Consider the following 18,257-nt stretch of genomic DNA (forward strand, 5'->3'; position numbering starts at 1 on the left):
GGAGAGTGCTAGAGTCCTGTCTAGTCAAGTTAAAGGTAAAGGTAAAGGTACCCTTGCCCGTACGGGCCAGTCTTGACAGACTCTAGGGTTGTGCGCCCATCTCACTCAAGAGGCCGGGGGCCAGCGCTGTCCGGAGACACTTCCAGGTCATGTGGCCAGCGTGACAAGCTGCATCTGGCGAGCCAGCGCAGCACACAGAACGCCGTTTACCTTCCCGCTAGAAAGCGGTCCCTATTTATCTACTTGCACCCGGGGGTGCTTTCGAACTGCTAGGTTGGCAGGCGCTGGGACCGAACGACGGGAGCGCACCCCGCCGCGGGGATTCGAACCGCCGACCATGCGATCGGCAAGTCCTAGGCACTGAGGTTTTACCCACAGTGCCACCCACGTCCCGTCAAGTTGCATGGAATCAATTTCAACCTGTTACCTTCCTCTTCCCTCCCCATCCCTTTCCCCTTGTGTGTTGTGTCCTTTTAGATTGCGAGCTTGCGAGCAGAGCCTATCATGTTTTGATTGCGCATAAGCCACTCTGGAAGCTTTTTCGACTGAAGAACGGGGCACAGACACTTCAAATAAATAAATATAAATAAATAACGAAGAGAGACTTACTCAGCCAGAAGCCAGAAGCTGTGGGCCGTTTCCCCCATGTTCGCTGTCACATGGGCCCTGAGGTCATCCATGGCTTGGTCAAAGGCTCCAGGCTGAAGAACAAAACGAGATAGGAGGTCACAGGAGAGAAGGAACAGAGGGAAATCATGCGCAGGGAAATAGGCATTGCCTGGTCATTGTGCACCGTCGTAACCATTGCAGAAGAAGCATTGAGCATTAACCAGAAACTCCAACTGAGGGCAGGTCCCAGGGTGGGTGACAACCATTGCAAGTTAAAAAACAAAACAGCTAAGTATACACGCTGACTCACTATAAGGCAGCTTCCGATCTTCCTGGCTGAAAAAATATTCCTCACCCCTGTCTTAAGATAAAGCTAAAGGGACTCCTGACATTAGGTCCAGTTGCAGATGACTTTGGGGTTGCGGCGCTCATCTCGCTTTACTGGCCGAGGGAGCTGGCGTACAGCTTCTGGGTCATGTGGCCAGCATGACTAAGCCGCTTCTGGCGAACCAGAGCAGCGCACGGAAATGCTGTTAACCTTCCCGCTGGAGTGGTACCTATTAACACACTTGCACTTTGACGTGCTTTTGAACTGCTAGGTTGGCAGGAGCAGAACTGAGCAACGGGAGCTAACCCCGTCACGGGGATTCGAACCGCTGACCTTCTGATCGGCAAGTCCTAGGCTCTGTGGTTTAACCCACAGCGCCACCCGCGTCCCTCCACCCCTGTCTTAACTGCATAGCAAAGATCTCAGGCCTGTGCCCTGGCTTCGAATTCTACACACAGTGGATCACGGGTAGATTGTTAACCCGCCTGCCCCCCCTGCAAAAAAAGGAGACCATGCAAGAGGGAAGGATGCCCACCTCTGAAATGGAGGGCTCTTTCCTGCATCACAGAGGGTTGGAATAGATGACCTTTGGGATCCCTTCCCACTTGATGATTCCATTCCGTGCCTTTTCTTGCAGGACCCGCAACCCCTCCCGGAAATGAAAAAGGTCGACTCACCCTTGTGGCAAAGTATTTCCTTGAATCGTAGGGGTCGGCGTGAGGGCGTGGGTACAGCATGGTCTTGGGAGCAGACGGCGGGAAGGATCCTGCATCCGGTCCCTGCGCGGTTCCGGCACCGGGATTTCCCTTGTTCTTCTCTTCCAGATCCTGTTGCATCTCCACTGTTTTGAATTCTTGGTAGTTTCCACTGCCTGACATTCCGGCCGCCTTCGAAGCAAGCAGAGGCACCCAAAGGGTTAACACAGCGGCTTGCCCTTTGCCCACCTGCGCCTCTAACAGATCCAGCTCAGGTCCAGCAGGAGGACCAGGTTCCCTCATACATACCTGCCCAGGGCTGTGAAATCCTTGGGGGACGCCCTTCTCTCCACCCCACCCCCCTCACAGGCATGCTGGGTGGGGACGCGGGTGGAACTTTGGAACTCCCTTCCAGGAGATATGAGATTGGCTGCCTCCTTCTTGCGCTTATGCCAACAGGCTTTGGGAAACTAACCGCTTTTATTGTAGGGCTTGTTATGTACTGAGTTGAATTGGATCCAAAATGCAGCAGTCTGATTGGCCCTAGAACAATAGGATCCAAAATGCAGCAGTCTGATTGGCCCTAGAACAATAGGATTCAGAATGCAACAGTCTGATTGGTCCTAGAACAATAGGATTCAGATTGCAGCAGCCTGATTGGTCCTAGAACAATAGGATTCAGATTGCAGCAGCCTGATTGGTCCTAGAACAATAGGATCCAGAATGCAGCAGTCTGATTGGTCCTAGAACAATAGGATTCAGATTGCAGCAGTCTGATTGGTCCTAGAACAATAGGATTCAGAATGCAGCAGTCTGATTGGTCCTAGAACAATAGGATACAGAATGCAGCAGTCCGATTGGCCCTAGAACAATAGGATTCAGAATGCAGCAGTCTGATTGGCCCTAGAGCAATAGGATTCAGAATGCAGCAGCCTGATTGGTCCTAGAACAATAGGATCCAGAATGCAGCAGTCTGATTGGTCCTAGAACAGTAGGATCCAGAATGCAGCAGTCTGATTGGTCCTAGAACAATAGGATTCAGAATGCTGCAGCCTGATTGGTCCTAGAACAATAGGATTCAGAATGCTGCAGCCTGATTGGTCCTAGAACAGTAGGATTCAGAATGCAGCAGTCTGATTGGTCCTAGAACAATAGAATTCAGAATGCAGCACTCTGATTGGTCCTAGAACAATAGGATCCAGAATGCAGCAGCCTGATTGGTCCACAGGAGCCACCCAATCCAGCTCCAGGTGGAAGTGAATCAGCAACCTGATTGTCCTACAGGAGAATCCCGGAATTAGGCAATCATGTGGGGCCCATTGTGTAAATAATGTACCGTATTTTTCGCCCTATAGGACGCACTTTTCCCCCTCCAAAAATGAAGGGGAAATCTGGGTGCGTCCTATGGGGCGAATGCAGGCTTTCGCTGAAGCTTGGAGAGCAAGAGGGGTCGGTGCGCACCCACTGCTCTCGCTCTCCAGGCTTCAGGAAGACATCCGCAGCCTAGGCAGCCCTGCGGGACCTCCCTCTGCCACCAGGTGAGCTGTTTACCTGCTGAGTCTTCTGTGCAGGTGCTCACGGCCAAGTCCCCTCCCCTGCTCTGCCTTCCGACGGCTCCTTATCGTTAATCTGAATTTGGAAAAGATAAACCTTCTAACAGAGGACTCTTTCAAACAGAGTCGTTGCAGCTGGCAGAAAGCCACAGCTATGGCATCTCAGCCACCTTCATTATGTGGCCAAGCACTTAATTGTCTACCGTGGCTGTTGGCCTCTGTCTGTCTCAAGAGGCAATGGAGCACACCTCCAAGGGTGAAGTCACACCACTGTGTTAGCAGCAGCCAAGTGACCCCCCAAGGGTGCAATCCTGGGCAGTGTGTGTGTAGGTCCTGGGCTACCCAGATGACAAGACCCCCCCCTCTCTGCCTGGCTGATGTGATCCAAAGGAAAGCAGAGCAAGGGATTTGTGTAGGATCTACTCCTTTGTCCTTTGTTCTCCTGAAGATGTTCCGTAAGGAAGCAGGCATGTGTTATGTATCCAGTGATCTGCATTTGGCTGAGCTTGAGTCTGGACTAAGCAAGCTGAGTTTCTGTGTTCTGATTCGATACATGATGTCCAATCACAGAACATTTCAGGATTTGAGCCTCTGCCATTGGCCCTTCAACTCTGAGTCGGGATTCACGACTTGGGAGTTTAGACAGCCAATCACGTTGGGAGTGGGAATGGCCCAGGCTTCCAGGAGTGTAAATAATAATAATAATAATAATAATAATAATAATAATAATAATAATAAATAATAATAATAATAATAATAATAATAATAATAATAATAATAATTATTATTATTATTATTATTATTATTTATTTATATCCTGCCCTCCCCAGCCGAAGCCGGGCTCAGAGCGGCTAACAACATTAAAATGATACAAAATTCTAAAATCATTTCATTATAAAATCAGTTCAAATCAGATTAATGGCAACCATTGGGCTAGAGTTCTGTGAGGATCGCCAAAGGAGAGGGTCAGGCTGTGCCTTGGACAAAGGCCTGGTGGAACAGCTCTGTCTTGCAGGGCCTGCGGAAAGATGTCAAGTCCTGCAGGGCCCTAGTCTCTTGTGACAGAGCGTTCCACCAGATTGGGGCCACAGCCGAAAAAGCCCTGGCTCTGGTTGAGGCCAGCCTAACCTCCCTGTGGCCCAGGACCTCCAAGATGTTTTTGTTTGAAGACCGTAAGGTCCTCCGTAGGACATACCAGGAGAGGCGGTCCCGTAGGTATGAGTTGCTTTGCCCCATTTCCCAGTTATGCAGTTCAATGAAGGTTCTTGCTGTTATCGCTGCGTCTTGCCTCGTGGGAACCCACCTATACTTCAGCATGGATTGTTCCTTGGGGTTTACTCCTGAAGACTACACTCACAAATGGGTGTAGCCGCAAGGCAGCGGAGGTTTTCTTCTCCTAGATGGGCTCCCTTCCCAGGTGGATGAGCCCCATCTGCCCCTCATTTTCCTCCACAGAACATGCAGAAACCAACTGCTTGACCATTGGACCTGCTCTTGGTCTCATCTGCTCAATCCTCCACAGTCTGTCTTTGAATGCAGGGGAAGTCCCTAATTCTCCAATGGTTTGAGACCCATCGACTCCCCTCACCTGGTTTAGCCAGTCGGTCCAGGCCATTTCCCAGAGATCCATCTACTTTTCATCCAGAAGGTTCAAATCCCCAGCATCTCCACTTAAAAGTCTTGCAGGCACCAGATGTTGCGCATGACCTTTCTCTGCTGGGGACCCCTGAGCTTCTGCCAGCCAGAGCAGACAGTATTGGGCTAGGAGATGGGTCAATGGACTGGCTTAGAGAAAAGTGACTTCATACAATCACGAGATCTCCCATTCTGCCACTGACCATACCTGAGAACGCAGCTAGGCACCCAGAGATGGGTGGGGTTGGCCATTCTCTGCTAACAAACAGTGGCCTGAAATAGCTATCAGGGGTGTGGACCTCAGAATTGACTCAGCGATCGCCTTCCTGGGTAAACAAGGCCTTGCTGTTTGGGGAGAGCCAAGGCAAACTGAGCGTTTCAGGCATCCACGATCATGACAAGCTCTTCGTGGGCGAGTTTGGTTCCAAGGTATTGGTACTAGGATATAAGGCCCTGTATGGCTGAGGACACGGGACGCGGGTGGCACTGTGGGTTAAACCACAGAGCCTAGGACTTGCTGATCAGAAGGTCGGCGGTTTGAATCCCTGCGACGGGGTGAGCTCCCGTTGCTCGGTCCCTGCTCCTGCCAACCTAGCAGTTCGAAAGCACGTCAAAGTGCAAGTAGATAAATAGGCACCGCTCCAGCGGGAAGGTAAACGGCGTTTCCGTGCGCTGCTCCGGTTCACTAGAAGCGGCTTAGACATACTGGCCACATGACCTGTACGCCGGCTCCCTTGGCCAGTAAAGCGAGATGAGCGCCGCAACCCCAGAGTCGGTCACAACTGGACCTAATGGTCAGGGGTCCCTTTACCTTTACTTTATGGCTGAGGACCAGGTAACATGAGAAACCACCTAAATACCCAGTAGGTCATTGCATTCTGCTGGAAAGTTTCCCAAATCAGAAACTTGCTCTACAGGAAGTCAGAGCAAGGCTCTCAGTGTGGCTTCCCCTGTTTAGGGGAACAGGGTCCACGTTGAGATACAACAGGCACCATAAAGACATAAGGAGAGTTTTCTAGATCAGGCCAATAGCCCATCTAGTGTAGCATCCTGTTCTCACAGGGGCTGATGCCTCTGTTAGGAAACCCACAAGCAGGATCTGAGCACAAGTACGTTTCCGAGCTCAGTTCAAAGTGTTGGTGCTGACCTTGAAAGCCCTAAACGGCCTTGGTCCTGTATACCTGAAGGAGAGTCTCCACCCCCATTGTTCTACCCGGACACGGAGGTCCAGCTCTGAGGGCCTTCTGGTGGCTCCCTCCCTGCGAGAAGTGAGGTTACAGGGAACCAGGCAGAGGGCCTTCTCGGTGGTGGCACCCGCCCTGTGGAGAATAACAACTACAGTACCAGACTTTTAGAAGACATCTGAAGGCAGCCCTGTTTAGGGAAGCTTTTAATGTTTGATGTATTATAGTATTTTAATATTTTTTTGGAAGCCACCCAGAGTGGCTGGGGAAGCCCAGCCAGATGGGCGGGGTATAAATAATAAATTATTATTATTATTATTATTATTATTATTATTATTATTATTATTATTGCAACACTCTCCTTTTCTGTGTCTTCCAGCTGCTGGCATTCAGGAGCACCGCTGCCTCCAACCATCCTGGCTAGTAGCCTTCAAAGGTCTCGATACGATATGATAATCTTTATTGTCATTGTCCCATACAGAATCAACGAATTTGAAAAAATCTACACCAGACATTCAAAAACCCACCAGCCTGCTATCCCAGCTATCCCAGCCTGGTTAACCCCCTAAAAAGTCTGATACCCCATAATTAAATACAATATACTCCCACAGAGACTACCTTACACTGCGTTTAAAACCAAAATCGCATTTGGGTAGAAACTGTTTCTCAGGCGGCTGGTCCTAGTCTTTATAACCCTGTACCTTCTTCCAGAAGGCAGAAGCTGAAAGAGATCATTTCTGGAGTGCGCACTATCCTGTGCTATCTCTGCAGCTTTCTTATGACACCTGGAAGCGTAGATTTGATCCAAGGTGGGAAGAGTGCACCCAATTATTCTCTCCGCAGTCTTTACAACCCTGGACAGCATTGTTTTTTCCCTGACCGTGCAGCTCCCAAACCACACACAGAGACCATAAGTTAATACACTCTCAACTGTCCTCCTCCTCCATGAATTTGTCTAAGCCTCTTTTAAAATAATCTAGGTTCATGGCTACCCTGCCTCCTGCACTGCATGAAAAAGGACTTTCTTTTCTATCTGTGCTTTCTAGAAAGAATTTGAAGACATTTCCCCCCAAAAAAGCTTTTCCAACTGGTCACCTATCTCTAGTGGTTGTTGTCTGTACTGTTTTCAAAACTGTTTTAGCTGTTTTCAAATCACTTGGAAAAACATATCCAAGGCAATTCGTGCATCTATTTATTTAACAGCCCCAGCAAATATTTTCCATTGTGTAGATCAGTGTTCCCCAACGCCCGGGCCGCGGACTGGTGCCGGTCTGTGGATCAATCGGCACCGGGCCGCCCGAGGAACTTCAAATCATTTCACTGTGGCAGGTGGCCGAGGCGCAAAGCATTGCGCCCTCCCAAGCCCGCCCATTGTGTGACAATAGCGAATGAAAATCAAAAACCCTGATGCTCCTCCTGGCCAATCAGGGAGCAGGTCCTCCCGCTTCCTGATTGGCCGAAAGGCAAACCTCACGCCATTGGCCGAGGAGGAGGCGCCACTTTATATTCATTTTTTGGTGTAGCTGTATTTTATTTTGAAGGCATGTTTAAATACAATTAAATTAAAATTATTAAATCAAAACAAGCAGGCCACGGAAAAATTATCAAACATTTACCGGTCCGCGGCGATAAAAAGGTTGGGGAGCACTGGTGTAGATGACCCACCCCTGAGCAGGATCACAGAATGAGCTTCCATCCTAGGACCTCTTCTGTTCAACTGAGCCCTCTCTGCTCACCTGGCAAGGTACACCGCGCATGCTCAGAGGCACTGTCACCTTTCCCATTGTTTTCCTCCCCCTAGCAGAGTCCTGGTATCAAAAGAGTGTTCTGGTGCCCAGCCTCAACTCCGGCCCCTTCCGGCTGCATTATACCCATTTCGCAGATTCACATCCTGAGCCTGAGGCCACTCCTTAGAGCAAGCTAAACCAGGCCTTGAGCAACATCTCTTTGAGGCACATGATGAAGCCTGGCTGGCTGCATGCCATTTATTTGGACCCCTCCATAGATGACGCCCCTCCATCGCTCCCCATCAGACCCCAGCCAACCCTGCCTGCCTTTCTCCGTATCCTCACGGAGTTCACCTTCAGCCAACAACCCCCCTTCCCTTGCAAGCATCTCAGCATCTCCCTGGCATCCTTTTGTGGGCTCTTGCTGCAAAGTCAGAGCGACCTCTGCCTGCAGGCTCTCCTGGCACCGGCCGGGACCCCGGAGGGGAAACACTTAGCGATATTGCCTCGGGAGGGAGAGTCGCCTCACTGCCATTAGCTAATATTCAATGTCCCAGAGCTTGGCAAGGCTGAGCTCTGCAGGAGGCCAGCGGCCGGCCAGCCGGTGGAAGGGAGCAGAGCTAAAAAGAGAAGAGGAGGCAATTTGGATAGCATGGCTTGCGTCCCCGTCTCACCAGTTCCAGAATTGTAGCTTGGGATATACACTGGGATTTTCCCCTTGCCACCATTTCGCATCCGAAAAATGTAAGGACAGAATGAGAGTTTGCTGGGTCATTGGCCCATCTAGTCCAGCATCCTGTTCTCACAATGGCCAGCTAGATGCCTCAGTGGGAAACCTGCAAACAGGATTTGAACACAAGAGCAACTCTCCCTTCCCGCAGTTTCCGGCAATTATTCAAAAGCATCGCTGCAACCGTGGCCATCGGCAGCCCTCTCCTCCCTGAATTGGTCAAACCCTCCCTTAAAGCTATCCAGGGTGGTGGCCATCGCTGCCTCCTGTGGCAGAGAGTTCCACAGGTTAACTATGCACTTATTCCTGCATTGAAAGGGGGTTGGGCTAGATGACCTTTGGGATCCCTTCCAACTCTACGATTCTACGACTTCATGAAGAAGTATTTCATTCTCAGATATCTTCGAGTTCTTGCCTTGTGCAACAAGTCCCCCACACCCCATATCTGCTTTTTGTCTCCCTCCAAGCCCTCCACACAGCGGCGTAGCGTGGGTTGTCAGCACCCGGGGCAAGGCAAGTAATTTGCGCCCCCTAACCCGTGGATTTGCGCCCCCTAACCCGTGGATTTGCGCCCCCTAACCTGTGGATTTGCCCTAACCCCAGATGTTGCGCCCGGTGCGGCCGGCCCCCCCCTGCACCCCCCACGCTACGCCACTGCCTCCACATGCAGGAGAAGCAGGAAATTTCCATCGCCCAGGTGGAAATCCTTGTGTTGACAGCACAATTGGTGTTTTCTCCCAACAGCCCTTGGCCCAACCTGGAATTTTTTATTTATTTATTTATTTTTTGCACGATCTAAGTCTCTCTGGACTCAGTTTAGGTTGGCTGCAAGCATTGGACCTTTCCACTATCCTCAGGTTTTTCTGCCCTCCCTCCCACATGCCATCCTAAAAAGCCGTATTGTTTCCTTTAATATCCAACCTCAAGGAACTCCAATGTTCGCCTGATACTTTTTGCTGATCCCAAGCAAGCTGTGACTCTGCTGTGACTTTTGAATTCTTCCTAACGGAGCAACACAGCTCACTAGACAAATTTTACATAACTTCCTTGCTTAATCTGCTTCCTCTCAGATTAAACTACCTGACAGTTTGGTTGTGAAGCTCAAATGAGATAATTCAGTTATAAATAATTGGGGAGGGGAGAGAGAGAAGGCATTGCACAATATTTGGGTACGGATTCTCCCCCGACCCAAAAAGTATCGCTATTATATTCTCACATCCACCCTGTGAAGCAGGCCAAGCCAAGAGTATCAAGTGTGCTGACCTGCTCAACAAGCAGCTGTTTTGGACTCGGAGCAAAATCTGCAGTGCCCTGAAGACACACACACCGTCTCTCAGTGCAGAGACAGTGTGGTGCAATGGTTACACATCACTTGGGAAGACAGGCGAACTAATGCCAGTGTACTGGAAGAAGCAAAGATTGCCAGTGTTGAAGCAATGATTCTTCAACATCAACTTCATTGGACTGGTCATGTTGTGCGGATGCCTGATGATCGTCTTCCAAAGCAACCACTCTATTCCAAACTTAAAAATGGAAAGCATAATGCTGGTGGTCAACAAAAGGGGTTTAAAGGCTGTCTCAAGGCAAATCTTTAAAAATGTAGTATAAACACCGACAACTGGGAAACACTGGCCTGCGAGCGCTCCAGTTGGAGAACAGCCTTTCCCAAAGTTGTCCTGGGCTTTGAAGACACTCAAACTCAGGACACAAGGGAGAAATGTGCAAAGAGGAAGACACGCTTGGCAAATCCACACCGGGATCAACTCCCACCCGGAAACCAATGTCCCCACTGTGGAAGGACGTGTGGATCTAGAAGTGGCCTCCACAGTCACTTACGAATTTGTTGTTAAAACCGTGTTTATGGAAGACAATCTTACTCGGCTATGAGTGATCGCCAAAGAAGAAGAAGGAGAGTGTCAGACGAAGATGTGGGAGACCAGGGTTCAAATTCCTGCTCAGCCACGAAGCTCATTGGGTGTAACCTTGGGACAGCTCCTCATTCTCAGCCTAACCTACCTCACAGGGTTGTCATGGGAGGAACAGAACAATGCATGCTGACTGCGGCTCCTTGGAGAAAAAATGGTGGGATAGAATTGCAATCTCTCTTTCTCTCTCAATCTCTCCCTCTCTCCCACACACAAATTCACACACCTCTTCTCCTGACAGCACCACGACAGCTTCACCTTTCCAAAGGAGAAGCTTTTATACAGTAACTGCAAGGAGAAGAGACCCCCAGCTGCCCTTACCTGCGTCAGGTGTGCAGCAACTTCTCTGCACGGATCTGCAGCGGGACAAAGGCTCAGGTTACCTGCCCAAACTGCCCTGCCGGGTCAGAGAAGCCTGATAAGGAAGTGGAAAGAGTGGCTTGCTGGGAGCCAGGGAGGCTGGCCAAGGTGTTCCCACGTAGGCAGGTGTCAGGGGAGGAGGGCTGGATCTGCTCCCTTTGTTATCAAGGCCACACAGGTGCGGAAGAAGCCCTCATTGGCACCTGGGCTGGGAGAGGGTGGAACCCCGGGTCAGTTTGCACCTGTTTGGTTTGCAAGGTGCAGCTCTGGGTGGAAGAAAGGCAACGCCCTGAGCCGAAGAAGTTAAAAACGGGGGTGTTTGCATGGGGTTTCTGCAAATATTCCAAGCAAGCATATGCTTTTGCAATTATTAATTAATTACAGTAATGAGATTTGCGGGTGCGGGGCGGAATATAAATTGAATTAATTAATTTCAGAGTGGTTCACGACATACGAAGCAATATAAAAACACAAAATTCACAATGAAAAGAAAAACAGCCCAAATATCCCTCCTGCCTATTTCTCTGGTTGCCAGAAATTCAACTTGGAAAGTGTGAAGTAGCGCCTCTGAGCATGCACAAAGCGCCTTTCTGCTGCCACATCGGCCCATGGCTTGCAAAAAGAGTGTGGCGCTTCCCCCCGTGCGCCCAGCCCACAACTTTGTAAATGTGTGTGAAGGTGTCATGCCTGGAATAAACTTCTCCCTGCCGCCCGACGGGGAAGCTGGAACGTTTGCTGTTCTTAACCAAGGTTTAAGGGAGAATTGCATGCAAATGATGGGAGTGTTTGCAACAGTCAGTCGTAGCAGAGTTCACAGGCCACAGGCACATTCCGAGTGAGAAGGAACAGGATTGCCAACTTTAGTTTTTATGACCAGTAGCTGAGCCCTTTGACGGTATGCTTGTTTGTTTGTTTGTTTGTTTGTTTGTTTGTTTGTTTTTATTACGGCTAAACAGCCAGCATGCACCCTTTGAAGGTAAAGGTCGCAGCAAACTTCAGCTGCCCATTCCTGAGCAATAGGCTTCGGTTCACGGCACAAGAGCACTCCAGGTCTTCCCTGTGGCGAAGCTGGCAACCTGCCCAGGCAAGCAGCAGTAGAATGACAGAGGGTCATTTAGTCCAACATTATGATGGAAGATTGGGAAAAATTATGGAAGACTGACTTAAAATTTACAGATTGTTTCCTACTGAAGGAGAATTACATGAAGATGATGTACAGATGGTACACAACACCAGTGCAGTTAGGGGAAATGTACAAAACTAGTTCAAATATACGTTGGAAGTGTAAGGAAAAGGAGGGGACATTTTATCATATGTGGTGGGATTGTAAGGTAATTTTAAAAATTTGGGAAATGATGTACAACGAATTGAAGAAAATGTTCCATTTAACATTTGTTAAAAACCCCAAGGCATTTTTGTTGGGGATTGTAGGGAAAGACCTGCCAAAAAAGTTGAAAAACATCTTCATGTATGCGACAACGGAGGCGAGAGTTCTGGCAGCACAAGGATGGAAGACTGAAGAAACCCCAACTAAAGAATCATGGCAAGAAAAATTGGCGGACTATGCCGAACTGGAAAAACTGACCTACAAGCTACAGGACAAGGATAACTGTGACTTTAAAGATGAATGGGAACCCTTTACAAAGTATCTGAAGACGCAACAAAGCGAACTGGACTCCTTGGCAGGTTTTGAATAAACATTCACAAACTTTTTATTGATAACAATCAGCTAAATTGTTTGAGGATCTATACAACTTTGTAACATGCAGAAAACAGCATTCTTAGAGAAACCAAAGACTGGAACCGAGGGAAGTCCAAGGGTGGGTGGGTTTTGTGTGGGAGGGGGGGAGGGAGGAAAATGGGGGGGGACAAGGATGGTATATTTTGGATAATATGCCTTGTTATAATTTTGAATAAAGAAAAAAATTATATAAAAAAATAAAAATTAGTCCAACCCCCTGCGATACAGGAATCTTTGGGCCAACGTAGGGCTTGATCCCACATCCCTGAAATTAAGAGCCTGATGCTCTACCGACAGAGCTATCGCTGTAAACGTGCATTTTACGCCATCGCCATTTTGAACACATCCAAAATCAGTTGGTGGTGGTGGTTGGTTTTTTTTTAACTTTTCTTATATTTTGTTTATTTCATAAAATTTATATACCACTTGCATTTTTTTAAAAAAAAGCTTCAAAGAATAGAGGAATAAAAATGTTAACATTTTTTAAAAAAATAACCGGAAAGGAACTAAAAACACATCAGTGTTCCAAGATATCTGGGAATTCTGGTCTAAGCCAAAATGTTTTTAGCAGACAGGGGAAAGAGTGCAATGAAGGCACCTTTTTGATTTCAAGAGGCAGGGAGTTCCACAGTTTAGGTGTCGCCACACTAAATCATAGATGCTACTGTTTAGGTAATGTATTTATTTGTACTTTTTTTTTTTTACACCACTTGAGTATTTTCATGATTAGTGGCCTAAAAGAATTGTGAAATAAACAGATAACTTTGGCCCGCCCCAAACACAGGGCTCACCTGCCTCTAGGGTGGCCAGGGGCTGATCTGCACAGATTGCCCTCTAGGGAAGCCCTCTAAGGGGATGGAGGTGCGGTTGCAGAATTTGGGACTTTTTGGTTTAGAGAAAAGGTTGTAAAAGGGGGAGCAAGATCTGCTGGGGTGTTTGTCCTGTGAGGCTGCCCCCCCTTAAGGCTCAAGTTCTACATATGTGCAAAGAAAACCAGATATCCTAAAGACTCCACAAGGTTCATTCCAAGGAAACTGGAATCTCAGTAATTGACTGGAGACCCCGGGGTCTCTCACCGCTTAGAGACTGGGGGCGGCTTGTAGCAATAGGAAGCATTTGCACGCATTATATGCATTTATAGACACTAATTTTACGTGCATCTGCACTCCCGGGTTCCTAAAGCAACCAGCACATAAGCAGATACATACAGCAATATATATATATATAAACGTATAAAAATACTTAGCTATTAATAATTATAATTTATGCTGCAGAAATACAGAAGAGAACGAGGCTTGAGTCATTTATTTGCATTGCATGCATAATTTTGCATATAACTAGCAGGGCTTTTTAAAAAAGGTTTTTATTAAGGTTTTCCAACAAAGTTTAACATATTCAATACTATGTTTTTAAAAAACCCACAAATTACATTTTATATTTTCTATAAACTTCCCCCAACTTCCCTTTCTGGTTTATCACATATCCATTTCTTCTGCCTATAATTTGATATACCTTATATATTGAAATTAAGATCATACCTTATTAACATTTTCTTAGCATTCCCCCCCACCTCATATTTATATTTTCTGTTTATATTAATTGATTGCGTCTTAATCAAATCCTGCAAGGGAGTTCTTTTCAGTCCATTGTTTCTCTATATACATCGTGAAGGGTCCCCGGCGTTTAACTAGCAGGGCTTTTTAAGAACAACAGCAGCAACAACAACCAAGCTCACTTAGAATCAGAGAGTCCTAGGGTTGCCAAGGGCTCCCGGGGGTCATCTATCCCAACCCGCTGCGAAGCAAGACTCGCACTCGAACTATTCGGCCAGGGCTTGCAGAATGCAAGCTCTGTGCTTGCTAGTTGCAGGGCTGAAAGCACTGCAGCGCTGGGCAGGTTTGCTGTGAATGAAAAGGACTCATCCGCTCTGAGCTCTCTGGCTTTTTGTGAATTGGCTGAATGTCTTTGTGTTGACCTTTCCTTTAAGTCTCAGTACCTCGATGTGTCCAGAAGATGGCAGCAGACGGCTGCCCACGGGCTGGTGTGGATATGGAGGGGAACCTGGTGATATATTTCATTCCTTGTCCTCTTATTTCTTTTCTTTGAAATAAAAAATGAATAGGGCTGTTAGAGGCGTTCTGGACCCCTTCCCCATTTAGATCCACTGGGCCTCCAGGCCGACCCCTCCCCAATTCAGCGGTGCTTTCCCTCCTCTCCCTTGCCCGTCCCAAACACTTGTTCCTTCCTAAGCATCTAGATTTTTCCAAACTGAAAACCTGTAGCCAAAGAAGAGATGGCACCCGGACAGAAACTTTATGACTATCGATCGCTGCTGGCAGAAGGGAGAGGTCTGGGACTCTGGCAAGGAGTGTTTGAGAGATGGGCTGACTTATCAATGAAAGGATAAATGATGTGAGTTGCTCAGTTTCAGCTGCTGCTGGGCAGCCTGCAGAGAAAGAGTCCAGGTTTTGCACCTTGCAAACAGGCCTGCAGTTCTGTCTGAGTGGAGAAAAACGTGTGTGTTGGAAATAAAAGGGACCATTTACCCACCACCCAAGATCACAGGGAAGGGCCATGGTGCAGTCCATGGTCCCTTTTGTAGAAACATCAAATTGCAGAACAGGAAGGGGTCATCTATTCCAACCCCTTGGCTTCCCTTGATCTGGACACTAGACTTTTGTTGATGCAGCCTAGAATAGCATTAGCTTTTTTTGCTGCTGCATCACACCATTGACTCATGTTCAGTTTGTGGTCCACTAAGACCCCTAGATCCTTTTCACATGTTCTACTAGTTGAGCAAACCTAGACAGCATCCTAAAAAGCAGAGACATCACCTTGCCAACAAAGGTCTGTATAGTTAAAGCCATGGTTTTCCCAGTAGTGATGTATGGAAGTGAGAGCTGGACCATCAAGAAGGCTGATCGCCAAAGAATGGATGCTTTTGAATTCTGGTGCTGGAGGAGACTCTTGAGAGTCCCATGGACTGCAAGAAGACCAAACTTATCCATTCTGAAAGAAATCAGCCCTGAGTGCTCACTGGAAGGACAGATCCTGAAGCTGAGGCTCCAATACTTTGGCCACCTCATGAGAAGAGAAGACTCCCTGGAAAAGACCCTGGTGTTGGGAAAGATGGAGGGCACAAGGAGAAGGGGACGACGGAGGACGAGATGGTTGGACAGTGTTCTCGGAGCTACCAGCATGAGTTTGACCAAACTGCAGGAGGCAGTGGAAGACAGGGGGCCTGGCGTGCTTTGGTCCAGGGGGTCACGAAGAGGCAGACACGACTAAACAACAACTAGTTGATGTAGGAGAGGCTCTGGTGAGACCGCACCAGTTGGAGGTGTCTGGGGTTGTTAATGCTTACGCTGGCAGTGAGCTGATGTGAGTTACCGTTTGAAATGTCCAGAGGGCACCAGGTTGGTGGAAACTGGAACGGACAATGCCTGGCTAGACAGGACTCCTGCTCTTTGACTCAGCATGACTCAGCCTCTCGAGTTCGTCTCTGTCAGGCTTTTGTGAATGAATTGCTTCTGGCGATGGGGAAAGCTTCCTGAGTTCTTGTGCAACCTGCTCTCTGCTGCTATTGATTCCTCTCGGATATATGGCCTCCTCTCTGAGAGACGATGCCTGGTCTTTCAGGTATACTACCTGGCACATTGATCGGGGGCAAACCACTCTGGGATCAGCTCCCTTCTAAATCAAGATCCCTGATGCAGACTTAGCTTCCAGGAGTCAATCTCACGCTTCTCTCTAGAGAAGCGGACACGGAGCAACGGATCCAAACTACAAGAAAGAAGATTCCACCTAAACATTAGGAAGAACTTCCTGACAGTAAGAGCTGTTCGACAGTGGAATTTGCTGCCAAGGAGTGTGGTGGAGTCTCCGTCTTTGGAGGTCTTTAAGCAGAGGCTTGACAACCATATGTCAGGAGTGCTCTGATGGTGTTTCCTGCTTGGCAGGGGGTTGGACTCGATGGCCCTTGTGGTCTCTTCCAACTCTATGATTCTATGATTCTAACTCAGAGAGACCTGCATCTGAGCAGCATCACCCTCCCCCAACCTTGAACCCTCCAGAGGTGAGGGCAAAAGATCTGTAGGTTGCCAGGAGTAATTTCTGCATCATCGTCATCATCATTTATTATTTATACACCGCTCATCTGGCTGGGTTTCCCCAGCCACTCTGGGCGGCTTCCAACAGAATATTAAAATACAATAGTCTATTAAACATTAAAAGCTGCCTTCAGATGACTTCTAAAAGTCTGGTAGTTGTTTTTCTCTTTGACATCTGGTGGGAGGGCGTTCCACAGGGTGGGCGCCACCACCGAGAAGGCCCTCTGCCGGGTTCCCTGTAACTTGGCTTCTCGCAATGAGGGAACCGCCAGAAGGCCCTCAGCGCTGGACCTCAGTGTCCAGGCAGAACGATGGGGTGGCGATGCTCCCTCAGGTGTACTGGACCGAGGCCATTTAGGGGTTTCAAGGTCAGCACCAACACTTTGAATTGTGCATGGAAACGTACTGGGAGCCAATGTAGGTCTTTCAAGACCGGTGTTATATGGTCCCGGCATCCACTCCCAGTCACCAGTCTAGCTGCCGCATTCTGGATTAGTTGTAGTTTCTGGGTCACCTTCAAAGGTAGCCCCACATAGAGCGCATTGCAGTAGTCCAATTTCTGTATTTATTTATTTATTGTGTTTCTGTCCCACCTTTTCCTCCAAGGAACTCAAGGTGGCATACAGGGTTCCCCCCTCTCCACCTTCCTCCTTCGATCTCAACAACAACCCTGCGAGGTAGACTTAGAAAGTTGGTGTGAGTTTTAACCTGTTTCCATATTTTTACTTTCTGTATGTTTGAAACTGCTGCACATCTTTCTTAGAATCACAAAATCCCAGCATTAGTAGAGTTGGACGGGGCCATGAGGGTCCTCTAGTCCAGCTCCTTGAAGTGCAGGAATCTTTTGCCCAACGTGGGTCTCGAACCCAGGACCCTGGGGTTAAGAAACTCATGCTCTTATCAACTGAGCTACGGAGATGCTATCTTATAGATTTATCGGTTTGTAAACCACTTTGCAGTTTTGTTTTTCTACAATCAAGAGGGGTATAAATTTTATGAAATGAATAAATAGCTTAGAGCTGAAAAGGGCAGTGACTGGTGCAAAACTCACCCAGTGAGAGCTTCATAGCCAAGCGGGAATTCAAACTCGGGTCTCTCCCAGGTCCTAATCTGAGATGGAATCTAGATACATATAAAAAACACTGTAAGAATGCTTTTCCCCAAAAAAATTTGTGTGTGTGTATGTGTGTGTATAATTGAATATATATTGAATTTGCCTTAAGCTCATCATCGCCATCTAGTGCCGCATTTGTATAATGCACTTAAAACACACTTAAAACATTTCATTTGCAGCTGTATAGCTGAGTCCTGACACTCTAACCACTAGGCCGCACTGACTGAGGTCAACTGCATTGGATCCTTCTTTCTGGCAGTGAGAAGGAGACAAGGAGGGCAGGGTGCATGCCAGTTCATTATTATCAAGTAAGAAAAGATGTAAGCTGATCTCACCTCTCTCTCGCTCTCACACACAAACCTTCCTTCTCCTGCTCAATTTGCCAGAAGATTTTGTTCCCATTGCAAAGGCAGAGAGCCAACATTATTTGTATAAAGGCTCGAGAGATAAGTGCAGGTTAAACAGGGTGAAATATGTCCACGTCAGAGAGGAGGTTTATATCCACTTCCATTTATTAAGTGTGCAAACCTCTGACATGCCACTCAAA

General features: G+C 47.9%; 1 protein-coding gene across 2 annotated transcripts in view; it reads right to left on the bottom strand.

Moving 5' to 3' along the window:
* TPRG1 (tumor protein p63 regulated 1) overlaps positions 1–10,860 on the bottom strand; it is a 46,855-nt gene extending 35,995 nt beyond the window's left edge. The window contains exons 1-3 of one of the 2 annotated variants that reach the window (XM_077929601.1): positions 10,708–10,860; positions 1,615–1,824; positions 610–701 (exon numbers count right to left, since the gene is read on the bottom strand). In XM_077929601.1, the coding sequence (XP_077785727.1) occupies positions 610–701; positions 1,615–1,815 (293 nt within the window). In that variant the 5' untranslated portion in view covers positions 1,816–1,824; positions 10,708–10,860. Of the gene's footprint in view, positions 1–609; positions 702–1,614; positions 1,825–3,183; positions 3,262–10,707 lie in introns of those variants that run through there. The other variant, XM_077929602.1, reaches the window with a different exon arrangement.
* Positions 10,861–18,257: the final 7,397 nt, after the last annotated feature.

This window comes from Podarcis muralis, chromosome 6 (assembly GCF_964188315.1).
Source record: "Podarcis muralis chromosome 6, rPodMur119.hap1.1, whole genome shotgun sequence".
In the NCBI taxonomy this organism is placed as follows: domain Eukaryota; kingdom Metazoa; phylum Chordata; class Lepidosauria; order Squamata; family Lacertidae; genus Podarcis; species Podarcis muralis.